Source organism: Manis pentadactyla, chromosome 2 (genome assembly GCF_030020395.1).
Source record: "Manis pentadactyla isolate mManPen7 chromosome 2, mManPen7.hap1, whole genome shotgun sequence".
Lineage (NCBI taxonomy): Eukaryota > Metazoa > Chordata > Mammalia > Pholidota > Manidae > Manis > Manis pentadactyla.
Genome location: NC_080020.1, coordinates 82,067,527 through 82,088,026, shown reverse-complemented (window position 1 = coordinate 82,088,026; position 20,500 = coordinate 82,067,527). Strand labels below are relative to the sequence as shown.

Below are 20,500 nucleotides of genomic sequence, written 5' to 3'. Positions count from 1 at the left end.
TTTCATATGAGGAAAAAGACTACCTTTTTGAGAAAAGACACACACCTGTTGGTACAGGTTCAGCAGCAAGCTGTTGTTTTTCTCGTAATTCCCAAATGCGTACACTGCCATCTTCTGAGCATGAGATTAACTGCCTGTCAGAACAGAAATCAGTGGTATAAAAACAGAGCACCAAGGAGGGTCAATGTTAAGTCTGTAGTGAGAGAAATCAGTAGGGCTTTTAACTGCTTTTATTCAGCTCCTAGCGGGAGCTGAGAAAAATCACAATTGAACATAGCTTTACAATGCCAAGTAAAAGGTGCACATTGTACTGTTAGGTCAGCTCAAATGTCTTAAATCTATCACCTCCGTTTTTTAAAATGCATTCAGGAAAATGAATTACATTTCACAATATCCCGGGCAGTCCCCTTCCTTCCTCTCTCTCTCTCTTCTCAGGGTGCCTCTCACTCAAAGAAGCCTGCACAGAAAATACTATTCACTTCGTATAATTTTATCCCCAGAAATTCAGCAGCCAAATATACCCCGAGAAGAAAGTCCTCACTTAGTAGTCTTAGCCAACATGGAGACTACCATCTGATGCTGGCCAGTAACAAACAAAAGCAACAAAAAAATATGAAAGGAAAAATTAGCACATACTAATGTGTTCCATAGTCTTTTTTATTCTAAGAGATACTTTAAAATTTGGCATTTATGTAAAAAGGTAATTCACTGTAATGCATTTGAACCCTGCTTCTTATAAAATTAGTAACATACTGTCACAAACTCTTCTGTGATAGACAGCCATGGAATACTCCCCATTTCCAAAAGAACCCAGTAGGTCAAGCCACAGAGCCAGGAAACTTCACCACTTGAGAAATTACATCAGTGGCCCTGAGAACTATGAATTTCTTTCATCTGTTGCAGAACAGATGGGAACTTGTACCTGTTTGGAAGCCTGGCAACGTGCAGGACACTGGAGTCATGTGCAGTTTTCTGGCAGGCAATCACACACTTCATCTGAAGGTTATACACATATAAACCCCTTCCAACTGCAGCAAATACATTCTGCAGGGGGTGGGGGGACAGGGAGCTGGTCAAAAATGGGCATATAATTAGTACTTACCACTAACTGGTATAACAGATTTCCAGTTCTGGTGTGACATCTGAAAGCCATTGTTACCTCCCCTATTCCTAGCTTTAGCCCAAATTATAGTCCTGCCCTCTAAAATCCAAAAATATGAAAGCACAAAGGAAAGCTCAGAGCATTTAGAAGGTAGAAGGATGCAACTACTAGTACAGAGAAAGCTCTGTATGTTATACCCCTTAGCATCACTTTCTTCCTCACTGAAAAATGACAGGTGGAGAAAGGAGCTATGGCTGGCAGACTGGCCCTACAGTGGAAGCTGCTGAGGTACAACCTAGGTTTTCATTCATGTAACACTATAACCTGTGGGAAAATTATCCAGCTTCTTCTGCTTGGAAAATATGAGCAAAATTACCTGCTCCACATATTAAGCAATCAAGAGATCTTTTGTATAAAAGATACAAAAAAATATGTGCTGTACGTGGCAATATCATCTTGAGATCCTCTGAAGGTGTCACAAAAACATTTTTCTGAAAGTAGTATTAGAAACACATTTCTGCTCAAACTACTTTAAGCTTTGGGAAGCACTTTCACCAAATTTATCTTACTTCAGCCTCACAACATCTCATTAAAATAGGAAAAAAGCAAGTATTATTGCCATTTTCCATATGAGCAAGTAAAAATTTTAAGAAAATCAAAGTCATGTAAAAAATTAATACTTAGAAACAATATTAGAATCAAAGTCATGTTACTCCAGTCCATTGCTCTTTCCTCATACTGTATCACCTGGTTTCCTGTCTTACAATCATTCATGGTTACTCCACAGATACCCCAGTGATGCAGAGCCTTCAAAAACCCCCAAAAGGCCTCTTTGTTTTCACCAAAGAGCTCTTCTCATGTGGTCTTAAACACTATCAATCCAATTCAGATCTATGGTATCTGGACCAAAGCATGCCCCCAAGGCATACGTGAGTCTAAATCTGGAATGACTCCCTCAACCCTCAGGATTGGTACTCTGCCATTTAGCAAAGCAAGCTGAGCACCAGTGCCAGGGGCATTAATGAAAACAGCTGGCTAAATTGCTTAAGTCTAGAGCTCTATGGGTAGCATTCAATTCAAAGAAGCCCTGGAAACTAGTACTACAGAGCAGGAAATCTGTGCAGAGTTTAAGTGATTTATCAAAGGTCACAAAGAAAATTATAAACACCACTACAGAATTATAATAATGAGCTTATGGGGCAGCATTTACTCAACAGAGTTACATTATCAATCACCTGTCATCAATAACTAACGGCCCCCCTGTAAAAGAACAAATGCCTATAAAAGAAGGAAAATTAGCAATTCATAAGCATGAATCAAAATTTCTGAGATTAAAAAGAACACAAAATGAAAAAAACTTTTTAAATATTAATTTTTACAAAAGTGAGGAAAAGGTATGAAATTAAAGTGTATATATAGGCTGTAACTGAGAAATCCAATTTCCATCTTTTCTGAGTACCTATTTTTATCACATATGCTTAATTTTTAAAAAATAAAGTTGGGGTACAAAGAAACAGTCTTTGGGTATATTAGTGTTCTTTATCCAATTCTTATCCTATTCTGTTTTGTTTTTTAAAGAGAGGTGCAAAGAAAACAAAAAATGGGTCCTACATTCTCCATCCAGAACACTATTATTGAAATTTTAAAATAAAAATAGCACGTATACAATTAGAACATTTCAACTATATTAAGGCATAAAATAAAGTGAGATACAAGCATCCCTCAACGCTTCTCCTCCAAGGTTTCAGCTCTTAAACATTTTTAGTGATTACATTTTGAAAAGTTAACTCCCCTTTAAACACAATTCCTGAGCCCCTGAAGCTAAAAGAAAAGACGTTGAGATCAGAGCCAAGATTCAGTAATCCAAAAAAGATGCCAAGCACTTCAAGAGCAACACAGCCAAGGCCTACAGGATTGACATCAGTGATCCTCATGTGACCATCCTGCCCCCAGGATGTTAGTGACCAAAAGAAAAACATTCTTTAAATGTTTAATTTCCTTTATCTCTCTAGGAAATGTACCTGAATCTTCAAAAGGATTCTTTCCCAACGTATTTCTTGAAACCATTTAAAGCACTACTCAAATCCTAGGAGATTATTTAATCCAACACAAAATTTCAATGCAGCTTTTAAACCTGTGGCCATGTAATCACTTCCTTACCTCAAGAATAGGAGCTAAGATTAAAATGCTTTTTTAATGAAAGACAGTGCAATCTTTGAAAAACGTAAGTACATTTTAAAACACGCTTGAACAAGGGGAATGATACCTTTCTATATCCATCAGGACATTAAATTAAAAAAAACAGACACTGAGTTTATTTAAAAAGTCAAGTATTTGTATTTTCTTGAATTTTTTTACCTCTTCATCCCATGTGAAATGATGAATAGAAATGTCATTTGGTTTTTGACAGAGTTTTATTTCTTGCTGGGTGTCCAGCTGTGGAGATGGGTCCCAGAAGTTGTGTTCACAGGCCTGCACAGTCCAGTCCAGGATATCCCAGATGATCAGCTCTCCAACATGGGAGCCACTTACAAAACTCAAATCTAAGCAGAGGTCATAAATGTCTCATTAGAGATTATTTTACCTAGGCTAATGGTGAAAACAAATGGACTACCTACCAGTAATGCTCTATAAAACCACAATTTTATGCTCTAAACACCACAATCTCATCGTGGCTTGGTGTTTCTGGTGACCAGCCGCAACCAGGAGCCCCCCAAGAAAGAGTGGCCTCATTAGAACAAAAGACACTCCTAACACTCAGAGAATGCCAAGGGATTTAGAAGCTCTGTGTCAGGAACTATTAGACCAAAAGGTACTCCTGTCCTACTTAGGAAACTAAAAGAGTTTTAGGAGTTCTGTGCCAGGAACTGGGGGCAGAGACCAATATATATATTTTTTCTGCTATTTCACATATACAAAGTAAGTTTAAAATACATTAAAACATTAAAAGTACTTAAAAGATTGAAGAAAATTAATGTAGATACTTTTTGGTGACTACTGAATACTAAAAGGCTCTAAAGGAGGCAGGGTGGGAGGAAAGAGATCTGAGTAAATAGCTGCCTGGCAAAATAAAAAATCATACATTTAAATGATGAAAAGCTGGGAAAAATTTTAAACTTAGATGTCAAAATGGGTTTATTATACTTGACACACAAGTTTTTGGAAATCCCTAAGAATAAGATAAATACTCTGGCAGAAAAAATGGGCAAAGGACAAAAACAGGCTAAACAAGAAATATAAATGGTGAGTTAACATGTGAAAAGATGTTCAGCTCCACTAATAATTAAGAAATCTAAAATCACTAAGACACTACTTATTGATATGCAAACTGGGAAAGATGGTAAAACAGCATACCCAATGCTGGCAAAAGCATAGGGAATCAGCCTGCTCATGCACTAGTAATGTCCCAGCATACAATGGTACCATCCTTTCAGATTTGTTAATACGTATCAAAAGCTTAAAAAAAATGTAAACTCACTGATGCAACAATCCCACTTCTAGGAATTTATCCTGAGGAAAGTATGTAAAAGAGGTATATAACAAGGTTGTTACACAAATATTATAAATCTGAAGATAATCTAAACACCCAATTGGGGATTGAATACATAAGACATCCACAAAATGAAACAGTAATGCTGTTTTTGAAAATTAAGTTGTAGAAGTGTATTTATATTGATATGAAAATATATTCATGACATACTGTTATAAAACAGCAAACCTTATGTATACATATACACACATTACTCTGACCTAAACATGAGTAAATTTTACGCCTAGAAAGATATGAACCAGTGCGTAGTATTACATGATGGGGCAATTTTAACTTTAATTTTTAGATTTTTCTCATTTCTCTACGATGACTACGTATTACTTGTATAATAACAAGTTTTTAAAACCTTTAAAGAAAACTAAATTAGGGGGCCAACTAAGACACTTTACATATTCTATATTTAATAGAAAATGTACAACTGCTGAGACTAAAAATCATTTTAAAGAAATAAAACCTATTTTAATTCTTACATATTTAGGGTAAGAATAATGCACTGTGAGTCCAGAAACCCAAGTTCTAATTTTTGGCTTTGCCTCTTACCAGCCATGTGGTCTCTTCAGAAAGTCATTTAAGTTTCCTCCCTTTGGATTTCTCATGCATTAAATGAGGATGTGTAAAAATCAAATTAAATAATAGACATGTAGCCATTTTAAAAAGACATCAAAGTTACCTTTGAGCCCCTGGTATTTTCTATACTAATAGTACTAAAACATCCAGTTGCTTGTAATTTAGAAATGCAAAGCTGAGTAATTATTCAATCATTTCATTTATCAAATAAACCAACAGGACAGAAATCTCCAATAACTAGATGAACAATCTGTTAGAAATAAAGAATTGCCAGCAGTCATACACATGAACATTTTGTGTTGGTCCCAAGTCCAATTTCTGTAGTTTATTAACACACTCTATAGAATTTGCTCTTTGAAGAAATAAGTTCATTTCTCATCTCTTGAGAGAAACAGGCTTCTTAGTTTTAATAGTGGGAAAGTTAAGGCAGTACTAATCTTTCCGTGACCTTCTTTTCCATCACTTTCCCTTCTCTTTCCAATTTCACTCAAACTACAAAAGACCCAGAGAAGTCGAGGGGTGAAGATCCTCCCATGCTCCAAGTCCCAATCACAGCAGAGTTAACAGCCTACTGACCACACAGCTGCTGCTGGGACTGACTACTACGAGTGCCTATGGCTCATCTGTGCAACACAAACAAAGCATTTGTGCTCACTTGGGATTTTTCACTAAAAACATAATAACAGCATTCGCCCGAGTCAGTGCAGTTTATCACTGTGTGAATTATTTATATTCCCAAACAGGCCATTCAAAATGTTTCACACCAACCACCTCAATATGTGGATGGATTTTCATTCTAGGTAAGACTCAAAAGTCACTTTGTATGAAAATGTCACCTGGCATCTGTCTACCCATCCCTCACAAGTACTAATACTTTGTGATTACCAAACCATGCTGTCAGCACAAAACAAAAAAAGGAATAAAACAAAGAAGCACCCAGGGCCTTTTGCCAGAAGAGATAAGCAAGGTTATCTTGTATGTCATACAAGGTACAAAACCTTCTACCCATCCATTCAGTTCTCTATGGCAAACCTGGTATTCATTATCCACATTCGTGAGAGTTGTGTTGTACCATTCTAAGGTTGCCCTATAGCCACCTCACTGAAAACACACTCCCCCTGTGAGGTACAAACCCAGTAACTGGCCACATCCTTCACTAGTAATTGGTGGGGACAACGAAGCAGGGCTGAGAGTGGGCTGGGAACTGTACAACACCATTTCAGGATCACCAAAATCTGCAGCATAGCAGACATGCCTGTGGACAGGATTAGACTGTCATAATATCATTTTCAAATTTCACCAGTCTTGTCCATAATGATTCCTACATATACTTCTGGCTTATTTGTTATCTGCAGAGTAACTTTACAGTTGTGGAATTTACAAAGTAGAAAGTATTAGGGGCTTTCTGTAATTTTCATTAATGCTTTTTTTTGCTTTAGTTTTCCATTTTCCTTTCCTTATGAAGTTGGCAAAGAAATACTTGAAAAAGTTTTCTTGGTTCAACTATTACAAGCTTCTCTGTACAACACAGAGCAAAAGTGCCCTAGTTAAGGCTACCTCAGTCACATCCCATCGCCTTCATTAAAGAACGATGCTGGGCCAATGGTACCTATACTTCACATGCAATCAGGACAATGCCGCGTGACGAGTGTAACGGGCCAGAACACCACTGCGCTTTTCTCAGCAGCTCCTGCACTTGGGAGACCAAGGCTCAGTGTCAGAGGGTCTCCCAAATAACTTGCCTTCTGGGCTGCCACCCGTGGCAAGAGGAAAGAAAGCCCACAGAGAAAAATAAAGGGGTGCTCCCAGCATTGTTACTCTATCTCCAGACAGGCTAGTCCTCAGGAAGACTTTCAGATGGACCATACAACAAGATGGCTTTTAGGGAGAAGAATTTTAGAGCTGGGTCGGGAGGGCATTCTCACGGATGTATCTGAAAATGTGGTTGAATGGCATATAAATGGAGACTCCACTTGATGCTGTCTGCGCCCCTCTTTCCCTTTGCCTCATGTTTATACAAGTATTGTTAAAAAAGAGCCAACCCAGGTCTCAGGTCAGGAAATGCACTACAGTCCTCCCACTACATCATATTCATGGCATCCTTACAGGACCTTTTTATAGTCTCCTCCAGACTATTAAACTGAAGCCACTGGTCCTCCTCTCATCTGACCTTGGAACAAAGATCCTCCGGCAGAGCCATGATAATATAAGGTGCTACTTCATTTGACAGTGAACTAGCTAAATCCCAGGATTTGTGGTTTGTGATCTTCTCCTGGATCTGATGTCAGATTCGGCTCATAAGGGATACTCATTAAAATAATTATGAAGCCACATAGGATGTCAAAATGCACAACTATGAGGAAGGACAGATACACCCCATTTTCTGCAGACTTTGATTTGACTTCCTTGTTATTCTCTGAAAGTCTTCAATTACAACTGGCTTGAATCCTGCTCATTCTACTATAAGTGCATAACTTGCTATATATATTGTACTGTGTGGTCAACAAAAGAGGAACCAACCGGAATCATTTGCTAAAAATGCTGAAATCTACCAAGTTAGTACATACAGCCTAAGACAATCACCACATAGCCACCACAGGACACCAGAGATTATGCTCTTCTGCAATCACCTCTTTTCTCTGCCCCACTCCATTCTTCTTCTTGCCTAAATCTTAGACCTACCTAATCTATGAAACTTCCATTCCACTGGCTTAAACCTCAGAGTATAAGAGAGTGCCAATCCGTACTAATCTAAAGCATTCTTTTAATGATGGTAATTCTAGAGTCCCAGAACAGACACAATGACTTAAATTCAGAACAGGTTATGGTAACAAGTACAAAATTTTAAAAAGAAACAAGTATACAGGGAGCTTACCATTGACATTAACCAATGAAAGAATATTATCCTGGTGATCAAGGAGACGTTTAACTTCTAGAATATCCCATTCTAGTGCTCCTTCTGTGGGTGCTATCAACTTGAAAATTACTAAATGAAAAGATAGATATAATTTATTAAAATGGTCAAAGAAGATGAAATTCTATCTCTGCTCAAAAAGCCAGCGTATCATTAAGTGAGAAGCACTTAACATATTAAAAATTCCATCTTCAATGAAAAACTTATTCATACTACTTTAAAATATTTTTTTCCAAATGCTTGAGATATTTGTAAAGATATACTAAAATCCCAATGAGTGTGTCCTTAGAACTCTGTTCCTTTATTAAAACTCTTCTACAACACGGATGGAGCTAGAGGGTATTATGCTCGGTGAAATAAGCCAGGCAGAGAAAGACAAGTATCAAATGATTTCACTCATTTGTGGAGCATAAGAGCAAAGAAAAACTGAAGGAACAAAACAGCAGCAGACTCACAGAACCCAAGAATGGACTAACAGTTACCAAAGGGAAAGGGACTGGGGAGGATGGGTGGGACAGGAGGGATAAGGGGGGAAAAAGGGGCATTACTACTAGTAGACATAATGTGGGGGGGGGCACAGATGGGGGACTGTACAACACGGAGAAGACAAGTAGTGACTCTATAGTATCTTACTAGGCTGATGGACAGTGACTGTAATGGGGTATGTGGTGGGGACTTGATAATGGGGGGAGTCTAGTAACCATAATGTTGCTCACGTAATTGTGCATTAATGATAGCAAAAAAAAAAACAAAACTCTTCTAAACCCACTACCAACCTTGAAGGCCCATGCTCTCTAGGGCTATGTCCAACTAGCCTGCCTCACTCTCTCCTTTGCCACTGACTGGCCCACATTCCTAAATCATCTACACCATCAGTTTTCTCTGCTCATGTTCCCAGGCCAGTGAGCATTACTACAAAATAAACTACAAATTCACATTTAACTTAAACTCAGTGAAGATTTCAGCATCTGCTTTTAGTTTTTCTTAACTTTTCTTAATACCTAGGTATATGCTGTTATCGATTGTGTGTGCCATACAGTTCTTTTGACTACAGATGTTCAAAGCAGTGCTTTACTCATTATCTGACTTTAACAAATAGTTTTATTTAAACTAGCATATGCTCTAACTGTAATCAATACAGAAAACCCAACATCAAATCAATTGGAGTGATTCTTTCAACAGACATCTACTAAACACCTACTATGTTCCAGGAACTTAGATATCAAATGTGAATAAGATCTAGTCACTGCCCTGAAATACTCACAGTCTTCAGTGGGAGTGAGACTTCCAAGCTAGCTTACCATCAGTGTATTTGGTGCTGTCAGAAGCCACTGCATCAAGTGCGGGGATGCTCACAGATTAAGATGACTAATATCTGAGAAGTGGGAAGGTCTCAGAGGTCATATACCTTTGATGTGGTTGACTAATAACTTTGAAGTGGTTTCTCTCTTTCTTGGAAAATAGGTCACACCACATTTCTTTTTCTGGATGGTATTTTACCAAATGATAAACTTTCAGCAAGGTTATTTAATCCTGACAGCTATTCACCTTCAAACTATAGTTATCCAAAGAAAGTTTGGTTTTTTGCTTCTCAGTGTTTTTTTTAAGCACAACAAAAATTTGGGAACTCTAATACTGATCTCCAAAAATTTAAACTAGTGTACTAGTCAGAAATTTAAGTAGAGAAACAACTGCTGAAGGCAACAGGAAGTCACTGAAGCTTTTAAGTAGGGGAATGGCCTGCATTTTCAATAGATCTCTCTAGCATCTACTGGAGAATATATCTGAAAAGCCCTAAACTAGAAGAGGAGAAGGCATCTGAGAAGCACTGAAGTAAAGAAGGAAGGTAAATTAGGAGACTACAACAGAGCAGCAAGAGAGGAGAGGAGAGCCTAGACAGAGCAACAGTAGTGAGCTAGAAAGAAGTGGATCAAAATATTTAGGGGAGCAGTACTCAAAGTATGGTCCCCAGAACAGCAATTTCAGCACTACCTGGGAGCCTGATAGAAATGCAGAAGCTCAGGCCCCATTCCAGACCTACTGAATTAGAAACTCTGGGGCAAGGCCCAGTAATCTTGTTTTTAACAAGCCCTTTAGGTCATTATGATGCACACTAAAGTCTGAGAACCTCTGAGTAAGAGTAAAACGAGAAAAATGCAAAGTGATTGGTCAGCTACAAGAGGAGAAAGATACACATCTTTTCAGCCTGATGGAGAACATGGGAAAACTGAATTTCTGCAAAGAAGGAAAAAGAAAAAAAAAATTATAATATCTTTAATACTTTACAAAAAGAAAGGATAAGCACAGGGTCTAGAAAATTACTTCTCAGACGTGATTATACATGGAAAGGTCAGTTGAAGAAAGAGAAACCTGGCTGCTAACAGGTGGAGCCTGCAGATAGCAGTTAGTAAATGGCAAACAAATAGCTCGTCTCACTGGCATTTGCAAATTGCCAACGGACTGTCACAGCAAATCTTATGACTAGTCTCTGGAAAAAGTAACACAGCAATACCAAATGCCCTCTGGGCTACATTAGAAAAATTCTTTTAAAAAAAGATTTTAAGAAGCATGCTTACTCTGTCACTTCTCAGCACCTGAATTCCATTCATAAGGCAGTGAGCACAAACAGCTTTCTTGACTGAGGGCTTCCTGGCAGTAAATGGGTTAGCCAGCAGTCCATAGCTAAGAAGGGGACTATCAAATAGCATGTTCATAATAAACTAATACATTTACAAAATTTCTCTTGCACTTCCTCTTTCTGCTATCCCACTACTGAGGGAAATGGCATAAATCTACCCCCAAGAATACAGGCCCCATTCATACTCACTTAGTTCTTTGCTGACTGCTGCCACAACACAGTTCTTAGGTATTTCAATCAAAGCACTGATCCCTTGAAAAATATAGAAAACAAAGGCCAAATCGTTTTCTTCATGGATTACATCAAAAACAAAAAACATTCTCAGTTTTATGTCAGTTGTTTCCCATAAAAGAAGTGGCAACTATAAAGTACATACAATTTGCTGTATCACACTTCCTTGCTTGCTTACACATGGAAAATAATTTTGTGAAAAGTATGTGAGACCTTTGGAAGACATTATTGTTACTCTTTGAACATTTTTACTACTGTGGTGAACCTACTCGACAGGGATCCCCTAAGAAAATCATTATTACCCTATTACTCATTTACAAGATGACTAGCTCAAATGAATGTAAAATTGGTGTCTTCCTCAATGTAAATTTAAGAAGCCTGGGAGGGCTCTCTGGCAGTAAATAAGTCAAAAGCTAAGAAAGTGGCCTTCAAATAGCATGTTTATAATCAATTAATACATTCACAAAATTCCTGTATTATTGGATTATCAGATTCAAAATCCCACCACATTTTACTTATTTATGCAAGCATAGAGTACTGGGTTATCTTTTTATAGCTGAATCAGGAAATGATTTTAGGGTAACCACAGCTTGCTAAGATATATTACAATTATTATTTTTGTCAGCAAGAATTACAGAATTGATATATTAGATTCATAACCACCACATGTATTGGCAAAAATCTTTTTTGAAAAAAATATTGAAATATATATATATATACACACACATACATGTAATTTATAAAATATGTGCAAATTTGGAAAATACTAATTTTCTTCCCACCTACCAAAAGACTAGCATGCTTGTGATTTGGAGAGTATTTCTGGTTCAAATCTTTTCTCCTCACAGAGTTGTCTTAACAGTATATTTTGTATTTTCCCACATTCAAGGAGGAAGATATGATAGTGGTGGTGGAGAATGGGAAGTAATAGTGGTTCAGATAAAATAGAGGAGATAGAAGAGCAGGGCCAAGGGTACCAAGAGGAGAATTCTAGATGCAGAAAACAGCTTGTTAAAAAAATGTTTATCAAGTTATTTGTGAAGTGAGAATACTAGAAACTCAGTAATCCAGAAGCAACTTAATATACAGAATCACAGAACATACTACTGGAAAGGGCATGGATATCCTGTCTTCTAGGAGGCTCTTTCCACTGCATCATACTAAGATTATCTTTGCTTATTTCCAAATACAAAAAAACTGCCCCTAAAAGTCCTGCTAGCTCATAAATCAAGCAAGGCTTATGAAATGAAAGGAGCTTCATGAGATAAGGGTCTAAGAGCACTGCTACCTGGTATCCTGGAATTCGGAAAACAAATCACAAAATCACTCATCAAAGGTAACCTATGGCCTATGTCAGTCAAAACTTTCCCGTAGATTCCTTCAAAGGTGTCTGATACCTCTTGACACTGATAAACTGGGCAACACTGTGACTACTTAATGTACAGTATTCACAGATAACCTGCAGAAGAAAGGGATATTGCAATAATAGGTAGTTAATTCCATTAATATACAAAAGGTTCTTTTTAACCCTGATTTCAATATTTCACATATCACTAATAATTCATGGAATAAAATTCACAGATAACCACAGGTTGGTGTGAGAAACAGAGAGGAAAATGTGTATGTAAATAGATATAACTCATGGTATTAGTAAATATGAAAGTATACTCTAGATTCAAATATTATTAGTGATCAAATATTGAATTGAGAGGTTAAACTATAAATCCTAGTAAGATATGGATTTAGTTTTGCTAAGATACATTATTTTTCTGATATTGTTTAATATCTATGTGGAAGATAAGCTAGTTTCAATTATGAATTATGAATTCAATTCACAGATCTCTCACCACCTTTAAGACATCAACAATATGCTTAATAATATTCTTCCCAGGATATCCATGGATTCACTTGATTATTTTAAAAACAAAAAGTCAACAGTTTAACACTTGACTTCAAGGTTATTATCATTTAAATTTACTTATTTATATTTAAATACTTTTCCTCTGAATAGGTTTTTTTTTAAGATCCTTGTTATCAATGTAAGTCAAAACTGATTTCCTTCATGTTAAAACAAAAAAATACATGTCAACAGAACTCTGAGTACAATTTTGTAAGTCTCAAAATGAACTTCTTACAGTAAAACCAATTGTAAAATGAGGTCATCCTTAGAACTCTATTTACATCCAACAACCCCACAAATAAAGAAGAAAATGCTATTGTAAGTCATAAAGGTCTGCTTCCAGGTATCAATGTCCTCATCAAACTCAGTTTAGGAACATGGCCCAAGAGCATATATGAGAAGGTTTTTCTTGACCGTTTTTGAGAAATTCTGTTAGAAGGAAAGGGGAAGCCAGAGGGAGGTCTTCTCCTTCCCAGTTGGGATGGAAATATATTTTACACAACCCTTAACCTGAATTGGAGAAATATGGTTACATGTTATATTCAGAATTGAAAAGAAAAATCACCTACATTGTCCTTTGTATTCATGGAAAGTCTCTTTGAAGATTACGTCTTTTACAGTCCGTCAATTATGATTCACAATTGCCTTAATATGTTTACCTGTATCAGAAAGGTGATGAGTCTTACACAGGAGATCTAATTTTTGGTTCCACACACACAGGTCATTTCCACCAGACAGCCAAACATCTAGTCTCTGAAGAACAGTTAAACACTGCAAAATTCATGTGAAATGTATATATCAGTTTAGAAGTTCAAGCATTCATTGGTGGTTTTAAAATACGTCTGCAAGTTCTGTAATACCCTCCCTTACAGAGGTGAAGCTTAGTTCTCCTCTCCTTGAACGTGGGCTCTGACTAGCTTCTAAATAACAGAATATGGCAAAAGGGATGGACAGTGTGGGGCTTACAAAACTACATCAAAAAAGACATAGTGGCTTCCTCCTTGCTCTCTCTTGAATCACTCATTCTAGGGCAGACACATAGCAGCCATATGGAGAAAGGTCTGTATGGCAAGGAAGTGAGAACTCTGGACAGTCAGCATTAATCTACCAAGTGCCTGGTGCTCTGGAACCTCCAGCCCAAGTCAGGCCTCCAGATGACGGCACCCTAATGGGACACACTGAGCCAGAACCCCCAGCTAAGTGTTCTTTACTCCTGACTACAAACACTATGAGATAATGTTTGTTTTTAAAAAGCCATTAAGTTTTAAGGTAATTTGTTACTCAGTTGACAGATAATATCCAAGGCTAAACAACTGCTTTTTAAATAAAACTGAAAATAGGACCTTAGTTTTTATTTAACTTTCAAATTGGTATCTCCTAATTCCTGACTTAAAAAGGTGAGTGTTTCAAGGTCTGTAGAAGTTCTTTATCTTTAATAATACTTTAAAAGTCCACACTTTTCGTTGTACTCTCCCCACCCATTGACTCTGAGCAAACACCAAGGCAAGAGCCAGAGAGAAGAAAAAAGAAAAAGAAAAGGTTCTGGTAGTCTTGTCTAGGCTAAGGTTGGATTGCTACTAAAACTGCTTTGAATAAGAAAGGATGGAAATAATACAGTTTATATTTTAAGACTTCCTAATCTCTGATTTTTAGTACTGATACTTCATTCCATTTTACTGTCGAATAATATTCCACTGTATGAATATACCACATTTTGTCATCAGTTGATGGACATTTAGGGTATTTCCACTTTGGAGCGATTATGAATAATACTGCTATTCATGTACATTTTGTGTGTATGTACATTTTCTCTTGGGAATACCTAGGAGTATGATAGCTGGGCCAAATGATATCTGTTTAACATTTTGCTCAACTGTCAAACTATTTTCCAAGGTGTCTATACCATTTTACAATCCCACCAGCAATGTACGAGGGTTCCACATACCATATCTTTATCAACACTGGTTATTATCTGTCAGTTAAATAGTACCCATCTAGTGTATGTGAAATAATGTTGCATAATGGTTTTGATGTAGACTTCTCTGATTAATAACATTGAGCTTCTTTTCATGTGCTTATTGGCCATTTGTTTCTTGGAGAAACATCTTCCAAATTATTTGTCAATTTTTAATTGGGTCGTCTTTTTATTGTTGAGTTGTAAGAGTTCTTCATATATTCAGGATACAAGCTCCTTATCAAATAACTGACGTGCAAATATTTTCTCCCATTCTAGTTTGTTTTTCCACTTTCTTGATAGTGTCCTAAAAGTTGTTCACTTTGATGAAGTCCAAGTTATATTTTTCTTTCTTTTGCTGCTGTGCTTTTGGTGTCATATCTAAGATACCTAATCCAAGGTCACAAAAGATTTACTCTGTATTTCTTCTGAAGTTTTATAGGTTCAGCTCCTACATTTTGGTCTTTGACCCATTTTGTATTAACTTTTGTATATGGCATGAAGTAGGAATCCAATTTCATTATTTTGTATGTGGATATCCAGTTGACAGAGCATTATTTGTTAAAGAGACTATTCCTTCTTTTTGAAGGCATCCTTGTTGAAAATAAGTTGACTATATGTGAGGTTTTATTTCTGGACTCTAAATTTTATTCCATTGATGTGTTTGTCCACCTTTATCCAGTCTTAATTTTTATATACTGTCTTGTTATAGCTTGTAGTACCTTTTGAAATTGGGACGTTTGAATCTTGCAATTTTATTCTTTCAAGACTGTTAGAGCTATTCTGGGGTTCCTTGAACAAGGATCAGCTTGTTAATTTCTGAAAAATCAAAACCAAAAAAGCCTACTGGGATTTTGGTAGATATTGTGTCCAATCTGTAAATAATTTTGGGTAGTGTTACAATCTTAACTGTATTAAATCTGATCCATGAATATGGGATGTCTTCCCATTTATTTAGATTTTCTTTAGTTTCAGCCATGTTTTGTAGTTTCCCTTGTAAAAGTCTCCTATTCTTCAAATTTATTTCTAAGTATTTTATTCTTTTGGATGCTACTGCAAATGAATAGTTTTCTTAATTTCATTTTTGGGATGTTCACTGCTGGTATACAGAAATACAATTTTTGTATACTGATATATCCTAAAACCTTGCTAAATACACTTTATTAGTTCTCATAGTTTTGTTATGGACTTAGGATTTTCTATATAGAAGGTCATGTCACTTGTGAATATACTTTCATTTCTTCCTTTCCAATAGGGATGCTTTTTATTTCTTTTTCATTGCCTACCTATCCTGGACCAGAATCTCTAGTACAACACTGAACAGAAGTACTAAGAACAGATATCCTTGTCTTGCTGTTGCTCTCAGGGGGAAAGTATTCAATAAGTATTTCACATTAATATATTAGCTGTGGGGTTTTCATAAATGCATTTTATTAGGTTGAGAAAGTTCTCATTCTTTTCCTAGTTTGTTGAGTTATGAGAGGGTGTTGGAGTCTGTCAAATGCTTTCTGTGCATCTACTGAGATGATCATTTGTGTTTTTTCCTTTATTCTTACCATGGTGTATTACATTGATTGATTTTTCAGATGTTAAACTCATATTCCCGTGATAAACCTCAGTCATGGTGTATAATCCTTTTCATGGGTGGTTGGATCTGATCTGCCAGTAATTTGTTAAGTATAATATACTGTGTTTTTGTTACTTAACATCTTACCAACATTTTCCAAGCTCTTTATGTATTCTTTTGAAGGACCATTTTTAGCATTTACAGCTACTATAATTTAACTATTTTCCTATAAGACATTTAGGATACAGCCAATTATCCATTTATAAAATATATTTGTAATACATATTTCTGTTCATAAAACTCGGCCAAAGTTTTTTTTACTATTTAAAGTTTTGTGTAAGTAGAATCAATGGCTCGATTCATGTGATTTTTTTTAGTTTTCTTCATAATGCCAAGCTGCTTTCTAGGAAGATTATAGCAATTCATACTCTCAACAGCAATAAAAATAGCAATTTCCCTAACTCCTTGCTAATAGTTATCCTTATAAAAACTGTTAGTTCAAAAAATAATATTTTTTATATTTATTGGGGGTCTTAATTTCTTTGATAAATTACTGTTCAAGAACAACTGAGCCACTGAAATACAGTAAATTAAATGCTACTTTTAACTACTTTTTAATGTGAAACAAGATCATAGTAGGAGTAAATATACCTATCTAGCTAACTAACATTATGGTAAAACCCCTTTTAAAAGTACTTTCACCACACTGGAATGAGAGGCTTTTTACTGACCATTTTCTATAAACAGTTCACTAAATGAATTTCCCCCAAATACACAAATTCTCTGTTCCTTCAATTCATGTGTTTTCATTTGAAACCTAATGACCTCAGTAATATAACAAAGTATTTTTTAAGAAATTTACAAGAGGCATCTTTTCAGATCATATAAAGCATAAAATTTGATCAAGTCAGTACTTTAATTTCTTTGAAGACAGTTGTCCATTGTTAAATGGATACAAGCATAGAATAAATGGCACTTTCTTGCCCAGAAACTTTACTAAGTTGATAATTAGAATAGCATGGTAGCATGAGATAGCTACCAGAGATGCTACCTCCTTAGAAAAAAAATTAAATACCTTGACTAGTGGCCTATCGCAATTCTTTTTTACATTAAAAAAAGGGGGTTACTTCCAATACCCTAAACTTGTTGACATTATTGAAAAAAAGTGGTACTTCCTGAGAACAGTTAAAATAATTTCTTCTGTAGGAATCAAAATAACCAAATCTTACCCAAGTTTGTTTCTCCAACATGTAGCAGAGTTCCTATCATGTAATAAGCCCCAATTAATATGTCTGTAAAATGACTGAACTTAATAGTAGCAGCCAGTCAGTCATATAAGACACTATTTTTTTTTTTCCAACTAGGTAATTGACATGTCTTATCCTTATGACCTTACAGAAGGAAGAGGTTGAGGGACAAGTCCATGTTTTTTGTTCAAAGTATAAAAATAAAAAGACCGGAGTTATTCTGCAAGTAATATCTCTTCCTAGAATTACCTACTAAAAACATACTAGGTACTACCTTTTTCCTTATCTTGCTATAGGAGATTCACCCCTTGCTCTCATTTCAAATGCAAACATATATGTTTGCATATATGTTCCCAAAAATCTAGTCTTAGAAGAATCAAATAACTGGAGGCATATGTGGAAAAAATAATTTTTAAAACCAACAAAGTAAATTCATCTCACCTACTAAATAATTTTTTCTGAGACAAAAAGATTACCATAAAACAACTTATTACACTGATGGACAGTGACTGAAATGGGGTAAGGGAAGGGACTCGATAATAAGGGTGAATGTAGTAACCACATTGGTTTTTCTTGTGAAACCTTCATAAGAGAGTGTATCAATGATACTTTAATAAAAAATAAAAATAAAAAGGCAAAAAAAAAAAGATTACCATAAAATATCTGCTCAAGATTTTACCTTTACAGTAGACTGCAAACATGATACTTTTCGAACTTGTCTGCCAGTATCACAATCCCATACCTAAATTTTGTTAAGAAACTTTAAAATCTTAGTTATGAGGTTATAAATATCTTAATAATGAGATCACTTTTTTAGTAACTAAATCACAAATATTAGAATTTTAGGTGGAAATAGTTAAATAAAGATTAAGTAAAATTTAAATAAAAAATTAATTCATAAAGTGAGTCATCAACTTAGCATAGCAGCCTTACTATGTAAAATAACTTTGAGGTAAATTTTACTATTAAACTATCTGAAAATGACAACATTTAGAATGGTCTAAATACTGAATCTTTACAGGCATTAAATATTGCAACTGTTTAGATTTAAGTTTACTGTCCAAAGAAGTCCACTATAATCTAATAAACATTGAACATATTTATACTAAAAACTATCACATCCATTAATATTTACTGAAAGCTCCCTCAACATGCATAGCATGGTTTACTACTGTTATCCTGATTCAAAAAAGACAGTGTGTTCTTGTTGCTTATATACATACTTAAAATAATTAGAGGACCTCGCATACACTGTACATGGTTAGTTTAAGAAGCATAATGATTTTTAATTTTTTACATCATTTCCTATGGTAAGATACATTTTATATAATATCTGAGAACATATTAACATACATATATGTGTAAATATATATGTATGTATATGTGGACTCTTAAGACTATCACTTGACAAAAATAAATCTACTCTAGCATTTAATTAATAAAGTTAGTTAATAGTGAAGGCCCAAGCAGAACAAATTTAGAATCATTTGAGTAAAATGAACTGCCAAAAGAGTAGCCTTGAATTATTTCTAAGAAAAGTCACTTGGCAAAGGAGTATGCTGATACTATGCCAGCTAACTCATCTCTGTACTGCAATAGTAATTTTAATAATTGTCTCAATATCATTATAGTACCTTAGGAATGGTCTAATAAAAAGTACATTAAATTGTTTTTGCAGAGATTATACGGATACTGAGAACAAAACAAAAAAATTGCTTTAGTCCATAAAATAATATCTGCCTTAATAGAGTAGTAATAAAGTTACTCTTACCTAAACATGAGTATATTTTATGCCTTTGTTTATACAATATTACACATACCACAAAATATAGTTTATTCCCATTTAAAGCTTTTCTTGAAATTTTTTTCACCTACTGACAATTTGTCTAGACAACACTTCAGCTGATGAGCTCACTCAAAATTTGTCATGAAGTATATCTTGGTTCTATAGATGCCTAAATAAGACCTATTCCTTTAGGTTTACTACAAAACTGATTTCACTAATGCTTGAAATTAAACAGAATTCTCAGATAAGCCAAGACTTTTTAAAGCTAATCTATGATACCTTAAAAAAAAGTAATAATTATAGAACCACAGAAGACCCCAAATAGTCAAAATAATCTTGAGAAAAAAGAACAAAGCTGGGGGTATTATGCACCTTGACTTCAAGCTACAGTAATCAAAACAGTATGGTACTGGCACAAGAACAGACCCATAGATTAATAGAACAGAAGGGAGCACCCAGATAAAAACCCACACATATATGGTGAATTAACATATGCTAAAAAAGCCATGAATATACAGTAGGGAAAAGACACTCTTCAATAAATGGTGTTGGGAAACCTGGACGGCTACATGAAAGACAATGAAACTGGATTATTGTCTAACTCCAACACAAAAGTAAACTTGAAATGGATCAAAGACCTGAATGTAAGACATGAAACCATAAAACTCATAGAAGAAAATAAAAGCAAAACTCTCTCGAACATAAGCATGAGCAATTTTTTCCCTGGACACATCTAAGACAAGGAAAACAAAATAAAAAATGAACAAGTGGGACTACAACAAACTAAAAGGCTATAGAGCAAAGGGCACCATCAAAAGAACAAAAGGGAAACCTACAGTATGGTAGAATATGTTTATAAATGATTTATCTGATAAGGGGTTAATATCCAAAATACATAAAGAACTCATATGACTCAACACCAAAGAAACAAACAACCTGATTAAAAAATGGGCAGAGGACCTGAACACACATTTTTCCAAAGAAGAAATACTGATGGTCAACAGGCACATGAAAAGATGCTCCACAATGCTAATCATAAAGGAA

At 35.4% G+C, this 20,500-nt stretch overlaps 1 protein-coding gene across 7 annotated transcripts in view; it reads right to left on the bottom strand.

Moving 5' to 3' along the window:
• Positions 1 to 20,500, bottom strand: part of WDR41 (WD repeat domain 41) — a 41,120-nt gene that overhangs the window by 5,103 nt on the left and 15,517 nt on the right. For all 7 annotated transcript variants that reach the window (XR_005030616.2, XR_008994417.1, XR_005030617.2 and 4 more), the window contains 7 exons: positions 18,350 to 18,412; positions 13,562 to 13,673; positions 10,961 to 11,023; positions 8,095 to 8,205; positions 3,461 to 3,645; positions 923 to 1,044; positions 46 to 134 (listed from right to left, as the gene is read on the bottom strand). Coding sequence is in view for 4 of the 7 variants with exons in the window: in XM_036914130.2 (XP_036770025.1) it covers positions 46 to 134; positions 923 to 1,044; positions 3,461 to 3,645; positions 8,095 to 8,205; positions 10,961 to 11,023; positions 13,562 to 13,673; positions 18,350 to 18,412 (745 nt within the window). In the remaining 3 variants the exon portion in view is untranslated. The remainder of the gene's footprint in view (positions 1 to 45; positions 135 to 922; positions 1,045 to 3,460; positions 3,646 to 8,094; positions 8,206 to 10,960; positions 11,024 to 13,561; positions 13,674 to 18,349; positions 18,413 to 20,500) is intronic.